The sequence below is a fragment of the Podarcis melisellensis genome (genome assembly GCF_964234715.1).
Source record: "Podarcis melisellensis genome assembly, chromosome: 7".
Lineage (NCBI taxonomy): Eukaryota > Metazoa > Chordata > Lepidosauria > Squamata > Lacertidae > Podarcis > Podarcis melisellensis.
Genome location: NC_138539.1, coordinates 39,053,426 through 39,067,663, shown reverse-complemented (window position 1 = coordinate 39,067,663; position 14,238 = coordinate 39,053,426). Strand labels below are relative to the sequence as shown.

Genomic DNA, 14,238 nt, shown 5'->3' with positions numbered 1-14,238 from the left:
ATGTTTTTAATTGTTATTGATAATTTAAATATTTCTTGTAAACTGCTTAGAGGTTTTATTACAATCAAGTGGTAAAGAAATAAATAATAAAATCATGCACCCATTTCCTAAAACCACCACCTGAGAGGAAGGAGTTTAGTTTTTGTTTCTACCTAACATGCTAATTTTGTATGTACAGAACATTCCCACCCCCACCCCCCATAGGGAATTTTGAATCATTTAATCCTCCCCAACTACCTGCAATATGAAGTGGTAGAAAATATATATCACTCGATTCCACTGAATGGGCAAGCTGGCCTTGTCTCATAACCATGATGGTCCCTCGCATATTAATATGATATAATGCAGATTAATGAAGAATGATACCAGCACGTATTTAATCCCCTGTGCTATGAACCCAGGCACCAGTTGTCTCAGATAAAATATTCCCCCGAAGGGTGATCTATGCCCTAAAGTCTATGGAGTATGGCCAGATGTTCATTCTACTGCTGCAAGACTATTGGCATCCTTCGTCATGACTGATAGTGCTGTTGGCCTGCTGCCTCACTCCTTCTATTTAGTTGATTGTAGAAAGGGTGATAGGCAGCTGCTGCTCTTCACCATGGGATCAGCGTTGTGGGCCTTCATAGGCTTCAATCCTGTCATTACTCACTTGCCATGAATATGTTCAGCATTATCATAATACCCTTGTAGAAAGGTGGCTCTACACAAAACACGAATATCCTTACCACAAATAGTATAAGCAAACCTTTGAAACAACTTAGTTATTGATAAGAAACCTCTGCAAGGTTTAGCCAATACACTCTGAAATGATGAAATCCTGGTGAGATCTTCACACTTTTCACGCCCTGCATAGACATTCATTCCTCTCCTATTTCATGAGGGGGGAACCTGGACACTCATGCTAGTTCCACTGCCTTCCAACACATTCCTGTTACTTGGTCCCACCACTGTCCACTCATTGGGGGCTCTGATCACAGAGGGAGTCTCCTTGGTAGAACAGGCTTGCTGCGTACTTTAATTTGCAGCAGTGGGGTGGGGTAGGGTGGTACTGGAAAAGTCAATCTGGTGCTCCCACCACCCTGACCTTTCTCCACATTATCCTGGTTTACGGTGGTAATGCTGCTGTAAGTAGGCCAGGTCTGTGGCACTACTCCTTCCCCTCCTACTCCCCCCACTGGAGATATTTCTCCCCACTAACTTCTGCTGGGCATCTTTAATAATAAAATAACAATAATCAGAAAGAATTTAAAGTGGCAGCCACCAGAAGAGGAGTAGTTCAGCCCATCTAGTTAACAGAACTGGAGTGTGTGTACAGTTTAATGCTCAGCTGCCTACTTACAAAACTGCCTACTTACAATAAGAGAGGACAGGTCAAGAAAACATAAGAGGTCAGCTTCAAACCCAGCTCAAGACATACACTGAAACTATCTGGGCTAGAAATTGAAGGTTAAATAAATTCCTTCTCCCCCAGCCAGTGCTACCTAAAGCAGAGGCACATTTAGGGCAGCACAACCAATTTCCACACACAGAGTACAGGGGTCAAGGGAGAGCCTGCCTGCCCCCCTCTCAAGGTCTTGTAAGCGCTTGCCCAGCTTTGGCAATTTGGAAGGCCACAGATTGACCAACCTGGACCTCTGTGAAGTTTTCTTCATACAAGAACCTCTTGATAGGTTACAATATTTTTCTGGTGAACCTTAGAAAGCCTAGAGGCACTTAAAAACAACAACAACTTGAATTACTGTGAACACACCATCTGTCCTGGCTATGTTTGTAAGAGATGCAATAAATGTGGGATATAACAGCACTTCTTGTGACAAAGCTGAAGCTTCATGAATCTTACCTGAGCTCCTGTGCTATTGAATCCACGTGTGCTGTTGGTAAAAGAAGGGAAGACTGCATCAGTTTACATTTAAACTTCTGTGCACCTGCCTATTTCTGGTGAGAGATGAGAACCTGGGAGAACACAGGTGACTCTTTATTTCTCCCTAACCACAGGATTATTGCTGCTCATGGCAACTGCTAAAGTTGATGTTCAATTCCCATGGTTACTTATCTGTTAAAAAACAAAAACCCAAAACAACTCAGCACACAAGGAAGATGATCTTCAGCAGGAAAAAAAAGCCACTGTACCTTTCCTTCTTTTTTAATTGGATGTGCAGTGAGAACATTTTCTTTTCCTAAGTGATAATTTGATTTGGGAATGAGGAAAGCTGGTGTTTACAAATACCTGCCCACACAAGGCTATGCAGCATATTGAAAGAGCCAACAGGTGGTTCTAAAGATTACTCATGTTGCACAGGCAACATCCGTTGTCCCACTTCTGGGGAAATCCTGTTGCTCTATTAAGCCTGTGTGTGCAAGAGAGAGGCATTTTAAGCCCTAAATATGTTTAACTAGCTTGCTAAATGAGAGAGATCACCTTTTAAATGTTTAAAGAAAGTATGGCAGTGCATTAACTCTGATTAGAAACTGCTAAATGAAACCCAGCCAGTTAGTCAGTAGCTCCCTGCAGACTTGATCTAATGGAGGCTCACTACAATGTTCAGATATGCAGCAGTAACTTCATTATGCTGTTGCAATTACTCACTTCATTTGGGGATTGATCCTGATCTCACTGAACTATATAGAAATGCTGCCAGGGGAAGGCAGGGTGGGCTCTTAAAATAATGTCTATCTATCTTTCTATCTATATCTTGCCCTCACCATTTCAGGCTTTTGTTATTGAAAGACCCGTGGAATTTTTTTTTTATGACAGTGAAGGGAGATTGGGTGATTTAAATCCCTTATTCCCTTGCAGTTGAATATATACAACATCTGAATGCTTTTGGCTGGTGGCAGGAGGAGTAATAGGAGCAAAAGCAACAGATTCAATAATCTCTGAAAAACAGCCATCTGCAAAGCAGCTCTGTGCTAAAACAAATTTTGAACAGTTATGTATTTCAGGAGGAAAGTTTTTGATCCTTCAGGGTGTGTCAAAATCTTGGCTCACCTTTAACTATGATACATTTATTTTGAAACATCTCAGAGATAGATTATTTCAGTTTTGTAATTTAGGAAGATAGCAAGCTATACACTGAATCAGACCACTGGCACATCTAACTCACTATTGTCTTTGCTGGAAGCTGCTCCCCAGGGTATCAGACAGAAGTCTTTCCCAGGAACACCTGGAGATCCAGGGACTGATCCTGGGACCTTCTGTTTGCAAAGCAACTGCTCTACCACTGAACTGCATTTCTTTCCCTATTTGAATAAAGACTTCCAGCTATCCTTTGGTGCAGTGATTAATCAGCCAATATTTATTTTTTTAAAAAAATAGAATTGCTGAATACATTTTATTAGCCACAGAAAAATAGCCCAAATGAAGGATCCCATCACTATAACAATCTGCAAGCCACTTTGCTATAAGCAGCTTCTGTGTATCTTGGGTAACATTTAAATGATTCAATCTTGTGAGCAGAATTACAGCTTCCAGCCATGGAGTTGGCACCCCACTAGGTGTGGGGTGCTGAGACCCACATGATCAGCTCCCTCCCAGCAGTATGGGTACAATGTGGACACCTCAGTTCACAAGGTTGGGTCATTAAAATCTGACCCCCTCTATGTGACACCCACACATATGTAAGGTCCCACAAATGCAGTAAGGAATGTTTCCCTACACCCCTCCCCCCATTTATTTATTTTTTACAATATCATGATTGTGATTCACAACCCAACAGTAAGCTAGAAGGAAAGCAGTATGGGCTGAGTTGCTCCAGCTATGGCATGCCTGCCTTCACTGTATGATTTGGTATAATGGGTAATGAGAAACAAAATTTGTACATGGTAGTCAGGGCCATATATAAATTAGTACATCATCCACATACAGGTTGTGATCATCCCTTGTGTAAGGATTGCTGTACAGAGTGAAATGAACACTTACTTTGTGATTATCTATTCATTACTTCCTATGTGGCAAGTGCTTTCCATATAAGAATGTGTGAAGTAGTTCTAAACAGTCTTAAATGGTCAAAGTGTTTCTCTTTGTTTGCCCAAAACGTTATGAGGAGTCATGGCTAGTTGGAATGTGGGCAAATCATAGCATTTAACAGCCCAGGCACCCCTTCTAGAGAAGCAGAGACTACTTTACCATAGATATTGTCAGCCTACTGAGATAACTTTTACCTATAGTTACCTTCGTAGGGGATAGTTTCAGCTGCCAGGGCTCCCTTGATGCTGTTATCGTCCTGTTTTGCCTGCTCTCTGTATAACAGTATTTGCCCCAATGGGACTTTGTCTGCCCTGACCTAACTTGGCCTGATGTGACTTGATTTGCCTATCTTGACCTAACCTTGCTTACTTGACCTCCTCTTGCCTACTGTGACCAGACTTGACTTGACCTTCCATGTGACCCTCAAGTGTCCATGGAACAAGACAACAATGGGCTGTGCATTGCAGTCTACATAGATCGCTGTTTTTAACCTCTCCTGGTCCCCCACATAACTACACAGATAACAAGGATGCCTGTGAGATCAGATCTGGCTCTGCTATCTGAGTAGCTGACTTCCCATTCTCTTCCAGCTCTGTGCTGCTCATAGGGCATTTCCGCAAGTAGTGGTTGAATCATTTTTTGCCACTATTTGCTTAGGATGTACACTTGATTTAAAAATGGACTCATCTATACTGCATTAGCAACATTCATACAGGGCATAAGTAAATAGATACTTCAAAGGCACTTTAGAGAGTCATGTGTAAAAACACCCTTAGGGCATATGTGGTTAATTAATTGCACTGGCAAATTAGACTTGTTAGCATTACATCTAGTCATTTAAGTTTAGCTACAATTTCATAAGTAAAATCTGCTTCAACTGGAGGTAAAATATCTCTATTTTATTTTACATATGCCCGTTTCCCACTCACAATCAAGGGTCACAAAAAGCATTACCAATTATAATAAAAAGTTATTTTCCTTAAGGGGTTGTATGACTAGTCAATCATGTTTTCCAGATGTTTAGATCATTAAGGGGCCTTTTAATCTCAATATTACATTGCCATCTGTTCTTTACCCAATGAGAGAAAAACCGAAAGTTTAACTTTTTTATCGTACATTTGAACAGATAAATACAAAAACATTAGGGACATTGCAGTGTTTTGGGATGGAAGCAGATCCAACTTTATATTGCTAAGGTTTTTTTGTTTTTGTTTTTCAACTTGCCAATAGCAGATTTGATTCAACAAGAAGCAGACAAAACAGTAAAATGTATTCCCATGGTTTACCACAGTTTACATATAATTGGAAGAGGATGATTCTCGTTTGGGAGACAATACCTATTAAAATCACCGTCTGCATGTTCAAGGCCATTCTGCATCAACCTATCCAACAGCATTAGTTGGATTTTTAGATTATCTCTGTGAAATGATTGTACATTTGTGAGATTTTCTTTCCACCTCCACTCTCCCACACATCTAAATAACATTTCACTTCCTAATCTCTGCAGTTTGTGTCCTGGCTTGATTTAAAATGAGCCCTCAGGAAGGTGTAGACTCGCTGATGACACATTTGGGACCATGTGCAGAAATTTACATTTCATGGTGTGATGGGCACAGGGTCATACAAGGGGTCTTCTAACTCACCCTTGGTTCCTCTTGAACGTGTGCGTAGCTTTTTATCTTCACCATCTGCATCCATCTGTAACAGTAACAGAAAGTCTATTCACCATTGGAGGCGGTGGTGGGAGAATCGTTAACATGTCTTTACAAAGTTTCCATAGGCCAAGAACTTATTAATCTTGTCACTCAGAAAAAATGCCATCTGTGAATAACTTTTAAGCATAGTTCAGAAGATATTTGTAATGGAAAAATATTTAATTAAGCAAATGCTAATTATTCCTTTTGGGTGAGTGCCAATGTCTGCAAGCGATCAAGATTTATGTTCTGATCCCAATGAGGTTAAATAACTGCTGAGGATGGGATCATGAGAACATATGAAGAGCCCTGCTGGATCAGAGTAAAGATCCACTAATTCAGCATCCTCTTTCTCACATGCTTGTGTTGATGCCCTGTGGCAACTGATATTTGGTTGCATACTTCCCTGGAAGATGAAGGCTCCAATTAGTTATCAAAGCCAATGAGAAATTTGTCAGTCTAAGAATTTGTCAATCGCCTTTTAAAGCCACACAAGCACCACACTGAATAACACTGAATTCATGGGCTCCACAGAGAAGTCTGTCCTGAATCTATTGCCATTCATATTCAGTAACAATAAATACTAGTGTTATGAAAGATGGAGGGGGAATCTCTTTGTTCACTTCCTACATATTGCATATGTATACAAATTGTATGCATCTATCATGGTTTCCTCACTCATCTTCCTTCACAACTAAAAAAATCCAAATGCTTTAGCCTTGCCTCCTATGGAAGATCATTTTTATTTCAGTTGCCATGGGGTCATACTAGTAATAAAACTGGATTTGGAACATCAACACATTGGTTCAATGGGAGCGCCATGTGCTAGCAAGCTAGGAATGGCATTACTAGAAATGCAGCATGTTTTTTCTATGGTCTATGCACAAGGTTCTAACAAAGCATGGAATCTGGTGGAGACACAGCATGAAGTTGGTCAGTGAAGCTATATATAACTCATTGATGTAACTTCAAAGAGTCATTTTAGCCACCACTTAGGATGGATGAATCTCTCCATTTTGGTTTTTCTGTTTCTAATTTTTCTAATTTTTCTAATTCCACATCTCTCTCTGTGTGTGTGTGTGTGTGTGTGTGTGTTCCCATTTCAGCATTTTAGTGAAAATTTCTCCAGATTCACACATTTTTGCAAGAATTCCCCCCAAATATAATGCAATTTTATCTATTATTTTCACTGATACATATGTTATTAGACTCCCCCCCCCAATAGACACATATGCACATATTTGGCTACATATTATTTGGGTAGAGAACTGCATCACAAAATTCAGAAAAGTGTGAATTTTGAAGGCTACATGCTTTTTGTATTCAATTTTGTTGTATGAAGTGCAAATAGGGGGTTTTGCATTAAAATGTATGCCAAACATCTTGAGAACATCCCATATGCAGGCTAAAGTCCCCACAATGCCCCTTGCCTCCAAAGGTGCCTCAGAGTGTTCAGCTGTTACCTAACTTAACTGTAAGCTTTCCCACACCTTACTGCCAACTATGTGACTAATGCAACCATGTAACCAAATAAATCCCTAAATACCACCACCTCCAAATCCAGTACAGAGTAGGTGAAAAAAAAACCAACAACACTGCTTGAACAATGTACAGTCAGGTTAAAAAAAATCCTAGGACTCAGCTACATTTGTAAAGATAAAGTGCTTTATATGCATGCTATACAGTCATACCTTGGGTTAAATATGCTTCATGTTGAGCGCTTTCAAAATGACATGCACGGAAGCGGCGAATTGCAACCCGTGCATGTGCAGGTGTGGGTTACATTCGCTTCAGGATGCGAATGGGGATCCGGAACGGATCCCATTCGTATCCAGAGGTACCACTGTATATAACACTGTGACACCAGATGACACTGTGGAGTCCCATCTTTTGCCAATGGGATTTCCCTCCATGAAGTTTACAACGCCTTTAACTGAATTGCTTTTGTGATGTGTCTAGATCCAGCCCTGGGCAGCCCTGAAACAGAGAGTAGGCTGGTTGGATGCAAGAAAACAGCCATAATTTTATTGCATTATGGTAAAATATTAACAAAAATTTATTATTATTATTATTATTATTATTATTATTATTATTATTATTATTTCTACCCCACCCATCTGGCTGGGTTTCCCCAGCCACTCTGAGTGGCTTCCAACAAAAGATTAAAAATACATTAAAACATCAGTCATTAAAAACTTCCCTAAACAGGGCTGCCTTCAGATGTCTTCTAAATGCCATATAGTTATTTATTTCTTTGACATCTGATGGGAGAGCGTTCCACAGGGCGGGCGCCACTACCGAGAAGGCCCTCTGCCTGGTTCCTTGTAACTTCACTTCTTGTAGTGAGGGAACCGCTGGATGGCCCTCGGAGCTGGACCTCAGTGTCCGGATTAAAAAAGAAAAGAAAACAGCCAAATAGGACCTTAGGGGACATAGTCATGGAATAGATAGCCTGTGACCACACACTAGATACCAGTGTCAATGTGCGTGCATTTGCAGACAGAGAAGCTTGGTCCCCTCACCCACATCCTGGGCTGGCCACAACAATGCTCCCAGATGCTTTATGTAGCTGGCAGGAACAGAATTGGCTACTCTAGATTAATCTTTTGTTCTAAAAATCCAACAGCAGAAACCAAAGAGCCACAAACAGCTATTTTGCTCTAGATCATAACACAGTTTTACACAGCCCACTAAGGGATATTTCACATTGTGAAATGCCCTCCCATCATATGTCAAGGAGATAAGGAACTACACAACTTTCAGAAGGCATCTGAAGGCAGCCCTATATCAGGAAGTTTTTAAATATTTGACCTTTTATTATGTTTTTGTATCTGCTGGAAGCTGCCCAGAATAGCTTGGGCAACCCAGCCAAATTGGCAGAGGAGTACTACTACTACTACTACTACTATTGTGGTGGCATCACTACCTCTGATTGCTGTGAAGGAGTCTGGGTTTTGGAAATGAAAAAGTTGGGGCAGAAAGATAATTGAAAGTTCTTCAATGATCAAGAGCTAAATATGCCAGCTAGATCCTTAGTCTGTCAAGTGGCTGAGCTAATGGACTGGAATGGCTGGTGTATGTTTTTCTCAAAAACCCAGGAAGCAGCTGGATCCTCCTTGAGAGTTCCTAAGGGGAAAGGTGACACCTCTCTCCCTGCTTCAGCCAAGGATGATGTAATCTCAATCTCTGTGTGAAGAAAAGAAGCATGTTTTCCTACATTTATATCCTGCCAAGGGAGCCAAGGAAGTATACATTTGGTTCCCAGGCACTGACCAGATCCAGGTCTACCTTATGTCAGCAAGCTGGTGTCCTCATGTGCCTTAAGACAAACTGAAACAGGTGGAAAGATAGTTTTGAGCACAGGAAAGAACTCGGGGGAGGCTGCCTCTCTGGGGATTTGATGTGGAACAATGGATTTCTTCTTTGGAGGATTGCTATGCTTTTTGTTTCCACTCAGCTAGTATATTTGCAATAAACTCAATATTTCTACAATACTACACCGTGTTTTTCAGTGATCTCACCAAACCAAAGTGAGTAGTTTCACTGTAACTACAATCTTATATGGAAGGTGCACAACAATATTATATGGAAGGTGCACAACAATATTATGAAGTAGCTACACATGGAACATGTGCAAAGGAGGGTAACCAAGATGATAATGAGTCTGGAAACCAAGCCTTATGAGAAACAGTTGAGGGAGTTGGGTATGTTTAGCCTGGAAAAGAGGAGACTGAGAGGAGATACGATAGCCATCTTCAAATATCTAAAGGGCTGTTACATGGAAGATGGAATGAGCTTGTTTTCTCCTGTCCTGGGGGGTAGGATTCGAACCAATGCCTTCAAGTTACAAGAAAGATTCTGACTAAACGTCAGGAAAAACTTTCAGACAGTAAGAGGTGTTCAACAGTGGAACAGAGGTGGTGGAATCTCCTTCATTTGATAACAACAACAACAACAACAACAACTTTTATTTGTATCCCACCCTTCTTGGCTGAAACTGGGCTCAGGGTGGCTTGAGGTTTTTAAACAGAGATTGGGTTCTTTAGTTGAGATTCCTGCATTGCAGGACTAGATGGCCCTCAGGATCCCTTCCAACTCTACAGTTCTAAGATTCATGGTGTAGTGGTTAAGAGCAGTGGACTCGTAATCTGGTGAACCGGCTTCGATCCCCTGCTCCTCCACATGCACCTTGGGCTAGTCACACTTCTCTGAAGTCTCTCAGCCCCACTCACCTCACAGAGTGTTTGTTGTGGGGGAGGAAGTGGCAGCATATGATAACATGAACAACCAATGAAGTACTGTTTTCAAAATGTTTCTTTCCATGACATTAGCATGACTGTATTCCAGTAAGGTCAACCAACATTTGGGCCTGCTCAGTGTGGTGGGTGGTCACTGGATATACAGATTATATGAGAATTGGAAAGTCTGCTAGAGAAGAGGAGAAGTTTGGTTTTCAACATATTACCTGGTGTTGAACTGGATATCCAGGTGGAAATAACAGCTAGGGAGTTGGAGATGCAGGAGTGCCTATTGGAGGCAAAGTTCTGGGTTAAAGAGTAAGTTCAGGTGTCATCAGCATATTCATGGGACTGTGGATCAGGAAGAGATAGTGTGTGCAGAAAAAGAAGCAGAACCCAGGAATGGGTCTGTGAGGGATCCCAAAGGAACAAGTCCCTCTGATACATGAACCCAATACTAATGAGTTGAGCAGTAGTCTGGTAAAATAAGGCCGTACTATTTATTTATTTTTAAAAAATCTGATTCTAGGCATATGATGAAACAACTGCACAATGACCTCACAATTTGTTCAGAAGACAAAACCTCTGAGAACCTTTTAGTGATCACAGGGATCCAGACTGAAGCTGCTCCTACATTGGGTCTCTTCTATGTCACTGCAATAATGTGTAGCACAATTCATCGTGTGGTTTCACATTGCATGGATGTGCCATATGGCGAGGGTGATGTGTACAGTAGGCCTCAAATTTCAATCACTCACCTCATCATCTAAAAACAGTTGGGTAAACGATAATCTCTGCAAATGCAAATTTATCTAAATTATACTGTTAGCATGTGACCAGTTTTTCACATTTACCCAGCAGCTTCTCTGCATCCTTTCTATTTGCGTAGAAAAGCAGTGGCTGTCTGAAGTGCAAACGGGGCTTCTAAGTATCAGCTGAACATGGATATGGATGGAGTTTGCTCATGACATTTGTTCCCTGTTTACCAAACTGGTTCTTGTTTAGTGAATGTATTTTCCTCCATCATATACAGAAGGATACAACTACATAATGTTGAGATTTATGGTTAAAGTCCGCATGAAACAAGGGGATACATTCCTCTTCAAGATTGTGAGGAAGAATAAAGGGGGCCGAGTTAACTAGCTGAAGATGAAACAACATTTGTGTGCCTCTCTATTTTTCCCCTGCTAATTATTACAGAGGGCTACATGAGACACAGAACATATGGTACATGACATATGACCCAAATAGCTCTTTACAGGAATAAACAAGCAGTCAAATGCTTGAACAGATTTCTGAAAATGTTATGCAAATACTTGAATAACTCTGTTGCTGCTGTGTTTGTCTCATGCAATCAGAAACTAGAAATATACTATACTATATTTGCAATTTCCAGAAACTGAATGTCATAGTTTCATCTGCTTGATTTATAGCTAATGGTTCGCAACACAGCGATTAAAAATAAGGTGTCTGTTTGATCAGAAATGAAAACTTGCCCAGGGTTGCTTGCTGCCATTCAAGCCTAATACAGGGTTGGTTGCAATGTGACTGCAATGGTAATGGGGAAACGTAGCTCTGTTCTCTGATGCTGAGTAGTGATTGAAGGCACTGACCTGCCATAGACTTATAATAGGGGAGCAGGTGTGGCAATGATGGACTTTAATTTCCTTTAATAAACCTTTTATGTGCCACACTTTTACTGCCATTCTATGCTCTCCAAGGTCCTGCACATAATAGGTTCATTACTTTTGATTACTATAGTCTATTGAGACAAACAACTCCAGAACACACTATATATTATGTTCAGTTAAACCAATACAGACTATTTATCCAATGTGCATTATTTCACCTGCAACTCTGCTGACAAAATTAACAGCCGCTCCTGTAAGCTAAAACTGTTTAAAACCCACTGGTACTCCTTTGTCATCATTTCATAATAAATACTGCACCAATCACTACATTTCTCTTTTAACTGTGTAACAAAAAGGGGGGGGGCTGTCTCTTTTTAAGCAGCAGTTACTTGGGGTTTTATTTTGTCATGAATATTTAAAAACCACACAATGGATGAAAACCAGCAGCCAAATCAATATAGGTGATTCTTTCTATTGATTTTCTTTCTTTAGGAAAATCATTTGAATTTATGACAGATGTTTAAACAGATTAAGATTAAACTGGCTAAGGCCTGTTTAGTATGATGAGCATAGCACTGTAAACCCATCATCATGGGCTGAGGGCGTCTGTTGCATATAAAACAGTCCACTCACACACAACTAAAAAAAAGAGGGGGGAGCTTTATTTCTCAGGAAACTGGGTGTAATCCACATAGTACAACAACTGTGCAGTTTTCATTCATTTAAGTGGGTCTTTTGCAGGGCTGTCAAATGAACTTGAGGGATTATTCCTACTGCCTTTGATAGAGACTGGTGCAATCTTATACTTGGTCTCCTCCGAAATTTGTCCCCTGGAGTTCAATGGGACTTACTTCCAGGGAAATGTCTACAGTTCTGAAGCCTAAATTTCCTTCATATGACTTAACTTCAGTTACCTTACATTACCATACACCTTCCTAAAAAGGAAGTTGTTGTGAAATAAGCCACACTTCCAGGTAGGGTGGTTAGAATGTGGGTGGCACAACAACTTTTCATCATCAACTCTGGGAAGAATCTTTTATTTTTATGTTCAAAGGATATATCATTTTGCATTTAATTCAAGGCAGACTGGTTTACGTCAGTAGCAATAAATATGGCATAGCTAGATGTCATCATGACCCAACAGCCCAATGCTCTGCTATATCCAGCATCCTCTCGCAATCCATGACAATTAATAGATAACTATTTCGTCCCATCGCTTTAATTCTTAATTCTACATATTTGCAGAACATGTACTACTAGTACATAGAAAAGAATCAACTTACCATGACTCTTTGGGTGAACTTTATGTAGTACTGAAATTATTGGAAATAAAGAGTAGTCAGCCTCTCACAATATGCTTATGTCGCTACAGGATATTTTCCCAAATAAGGCCCATGTTTAATGGGAAATTTCATTATTTGTACCTAATTTATGCTGTAGAGCCTGGACCATTTGTTGCGGCCTCAGTGGGACTACTATGGAACTTCAGTGAGGTGGGCATCCCTTAAATAGCATGGACAGGAGAAGACAATCATGCATGTGTTCAGTCAACATATGGGAGGGTCAATGAGACAACCATCTCCTCTTTGCAGACCTCCTTTATTATTCCAGTTTAAACCAGGCACTGTTTCTTTGCTTACTGCATCAAGGAACAGGTTTAGGCCTAGTTTTCTAGCCTAGTCATCTCCGAAAATGTACTTTTCTATATGCAGGTATGAGTTTCTTCATGCGTATTTGTGTGTATTGTATGGAGGCAGTGAGGTGAGCTCTATCTCCAGTTTGAAGTGGTACAGTCCAAGCTGGTTTACCAGTTTAGCAAGAACTTTGAGCAAATGCTGCAGTGATGCAGCCGTCTCCATAATGGTCAAAATGCCACATGGGTAAAATGTCCAGAATCCCATCTACTATTTCTTCCACTGCTCCCTGGAGTGGTACATGGCGCCACAAAAGTGACCAGATGAATACCCTTCAAGTGTGGAGGAGAAAGTGGGATCATCCCCAATCACCAAGCCCCACATGACCAACTTGCATGCCAGCCGTCCCCATATGCTCATCAAATTTAAGAAAGATTCTTGCTGCTCCCCCCCAATAGTCCCTGGCTCACTGCGTCTGGGCTCACAAAGCAGGCTGAAAACTTCTATTCTGGGAAGTTATGCATAAGAGGAAAGTGTGGTGGAGGTGAAATAAGTTCAGTAAGATATGTCATGTCATGCGCACCACAAGTTTAAAGTATTCTGTGCTAAATTCTGAATAGGAAAAACAACTCTCTCCAGTAGAAATAGAAGAATTAGAAGAAATAGAAGAAAGTAATATTTTTCACTAACATTGTGCAGAAAAAGAAGACAAAAATCCAAGCTTACATGGCTCCTGGACAGGGCCGTCTTTACCTGGGGATGCAAGGGGTGTGGGGCACTCGGGCACTGAATTCTGGAGGCGCCTGGCGCCCGCCGCTGAAGCTACCTAAGCTCTTAACTATCTACCTGTTATGAAATAATAAATAATTTTGATCAAGGTAGAAAAATAAAATACATATATACAGTGGTACCTCAGGTTAAGAACTTAATTCATTCTGAAGGTCCGTTCTTAACCTGAAACTGTTCTTAACATGAGGTACTACTTTAGCTAATTGGGCCTCCAGCGGCTGCCACGCCGCTGGAACGATTTTTGTTTTCATCCTGAAGCAAAGTTCTTAACCCGAGGTAATA

General features: G+C 40.7%; 1 protein-coding gene across 10 annotated transcripts in view; it reads right to left on the bottom strand.

The window, feature by feature from the left end:
- The window catches only part of ST18 (ST18 C2H2C-type zinc finger transcription factor), a 187,858-nt gene that overhangs the window by 62,591 nt on the left and 111,029 nt on the right, over positions 1–14,238 (bottom strand). For all 10 annotated transcript variants that reach the window (XR_014170004.1, XM_081917514.1, XM_081917513.1 and 7 more), the window contains 2 exons: positions 5,614–5,668; positions 1,844–1,874 (listed from right to left, as the gene is read on the bottom strand). Coding sequence is in view for 9 of the 10 variants with exons in the window: in XM_081917514.1 (XP_081773640.1) it covers positions 1,844–1,874; positions 5,614–5,668 (86 nt within the window). In the remaining variant the exon portion in view is untranslated. The remainder of the gene's footprint in view (positions 1–1,843; positions 1,875–5,613; positions 5,669–14,238) is intronic.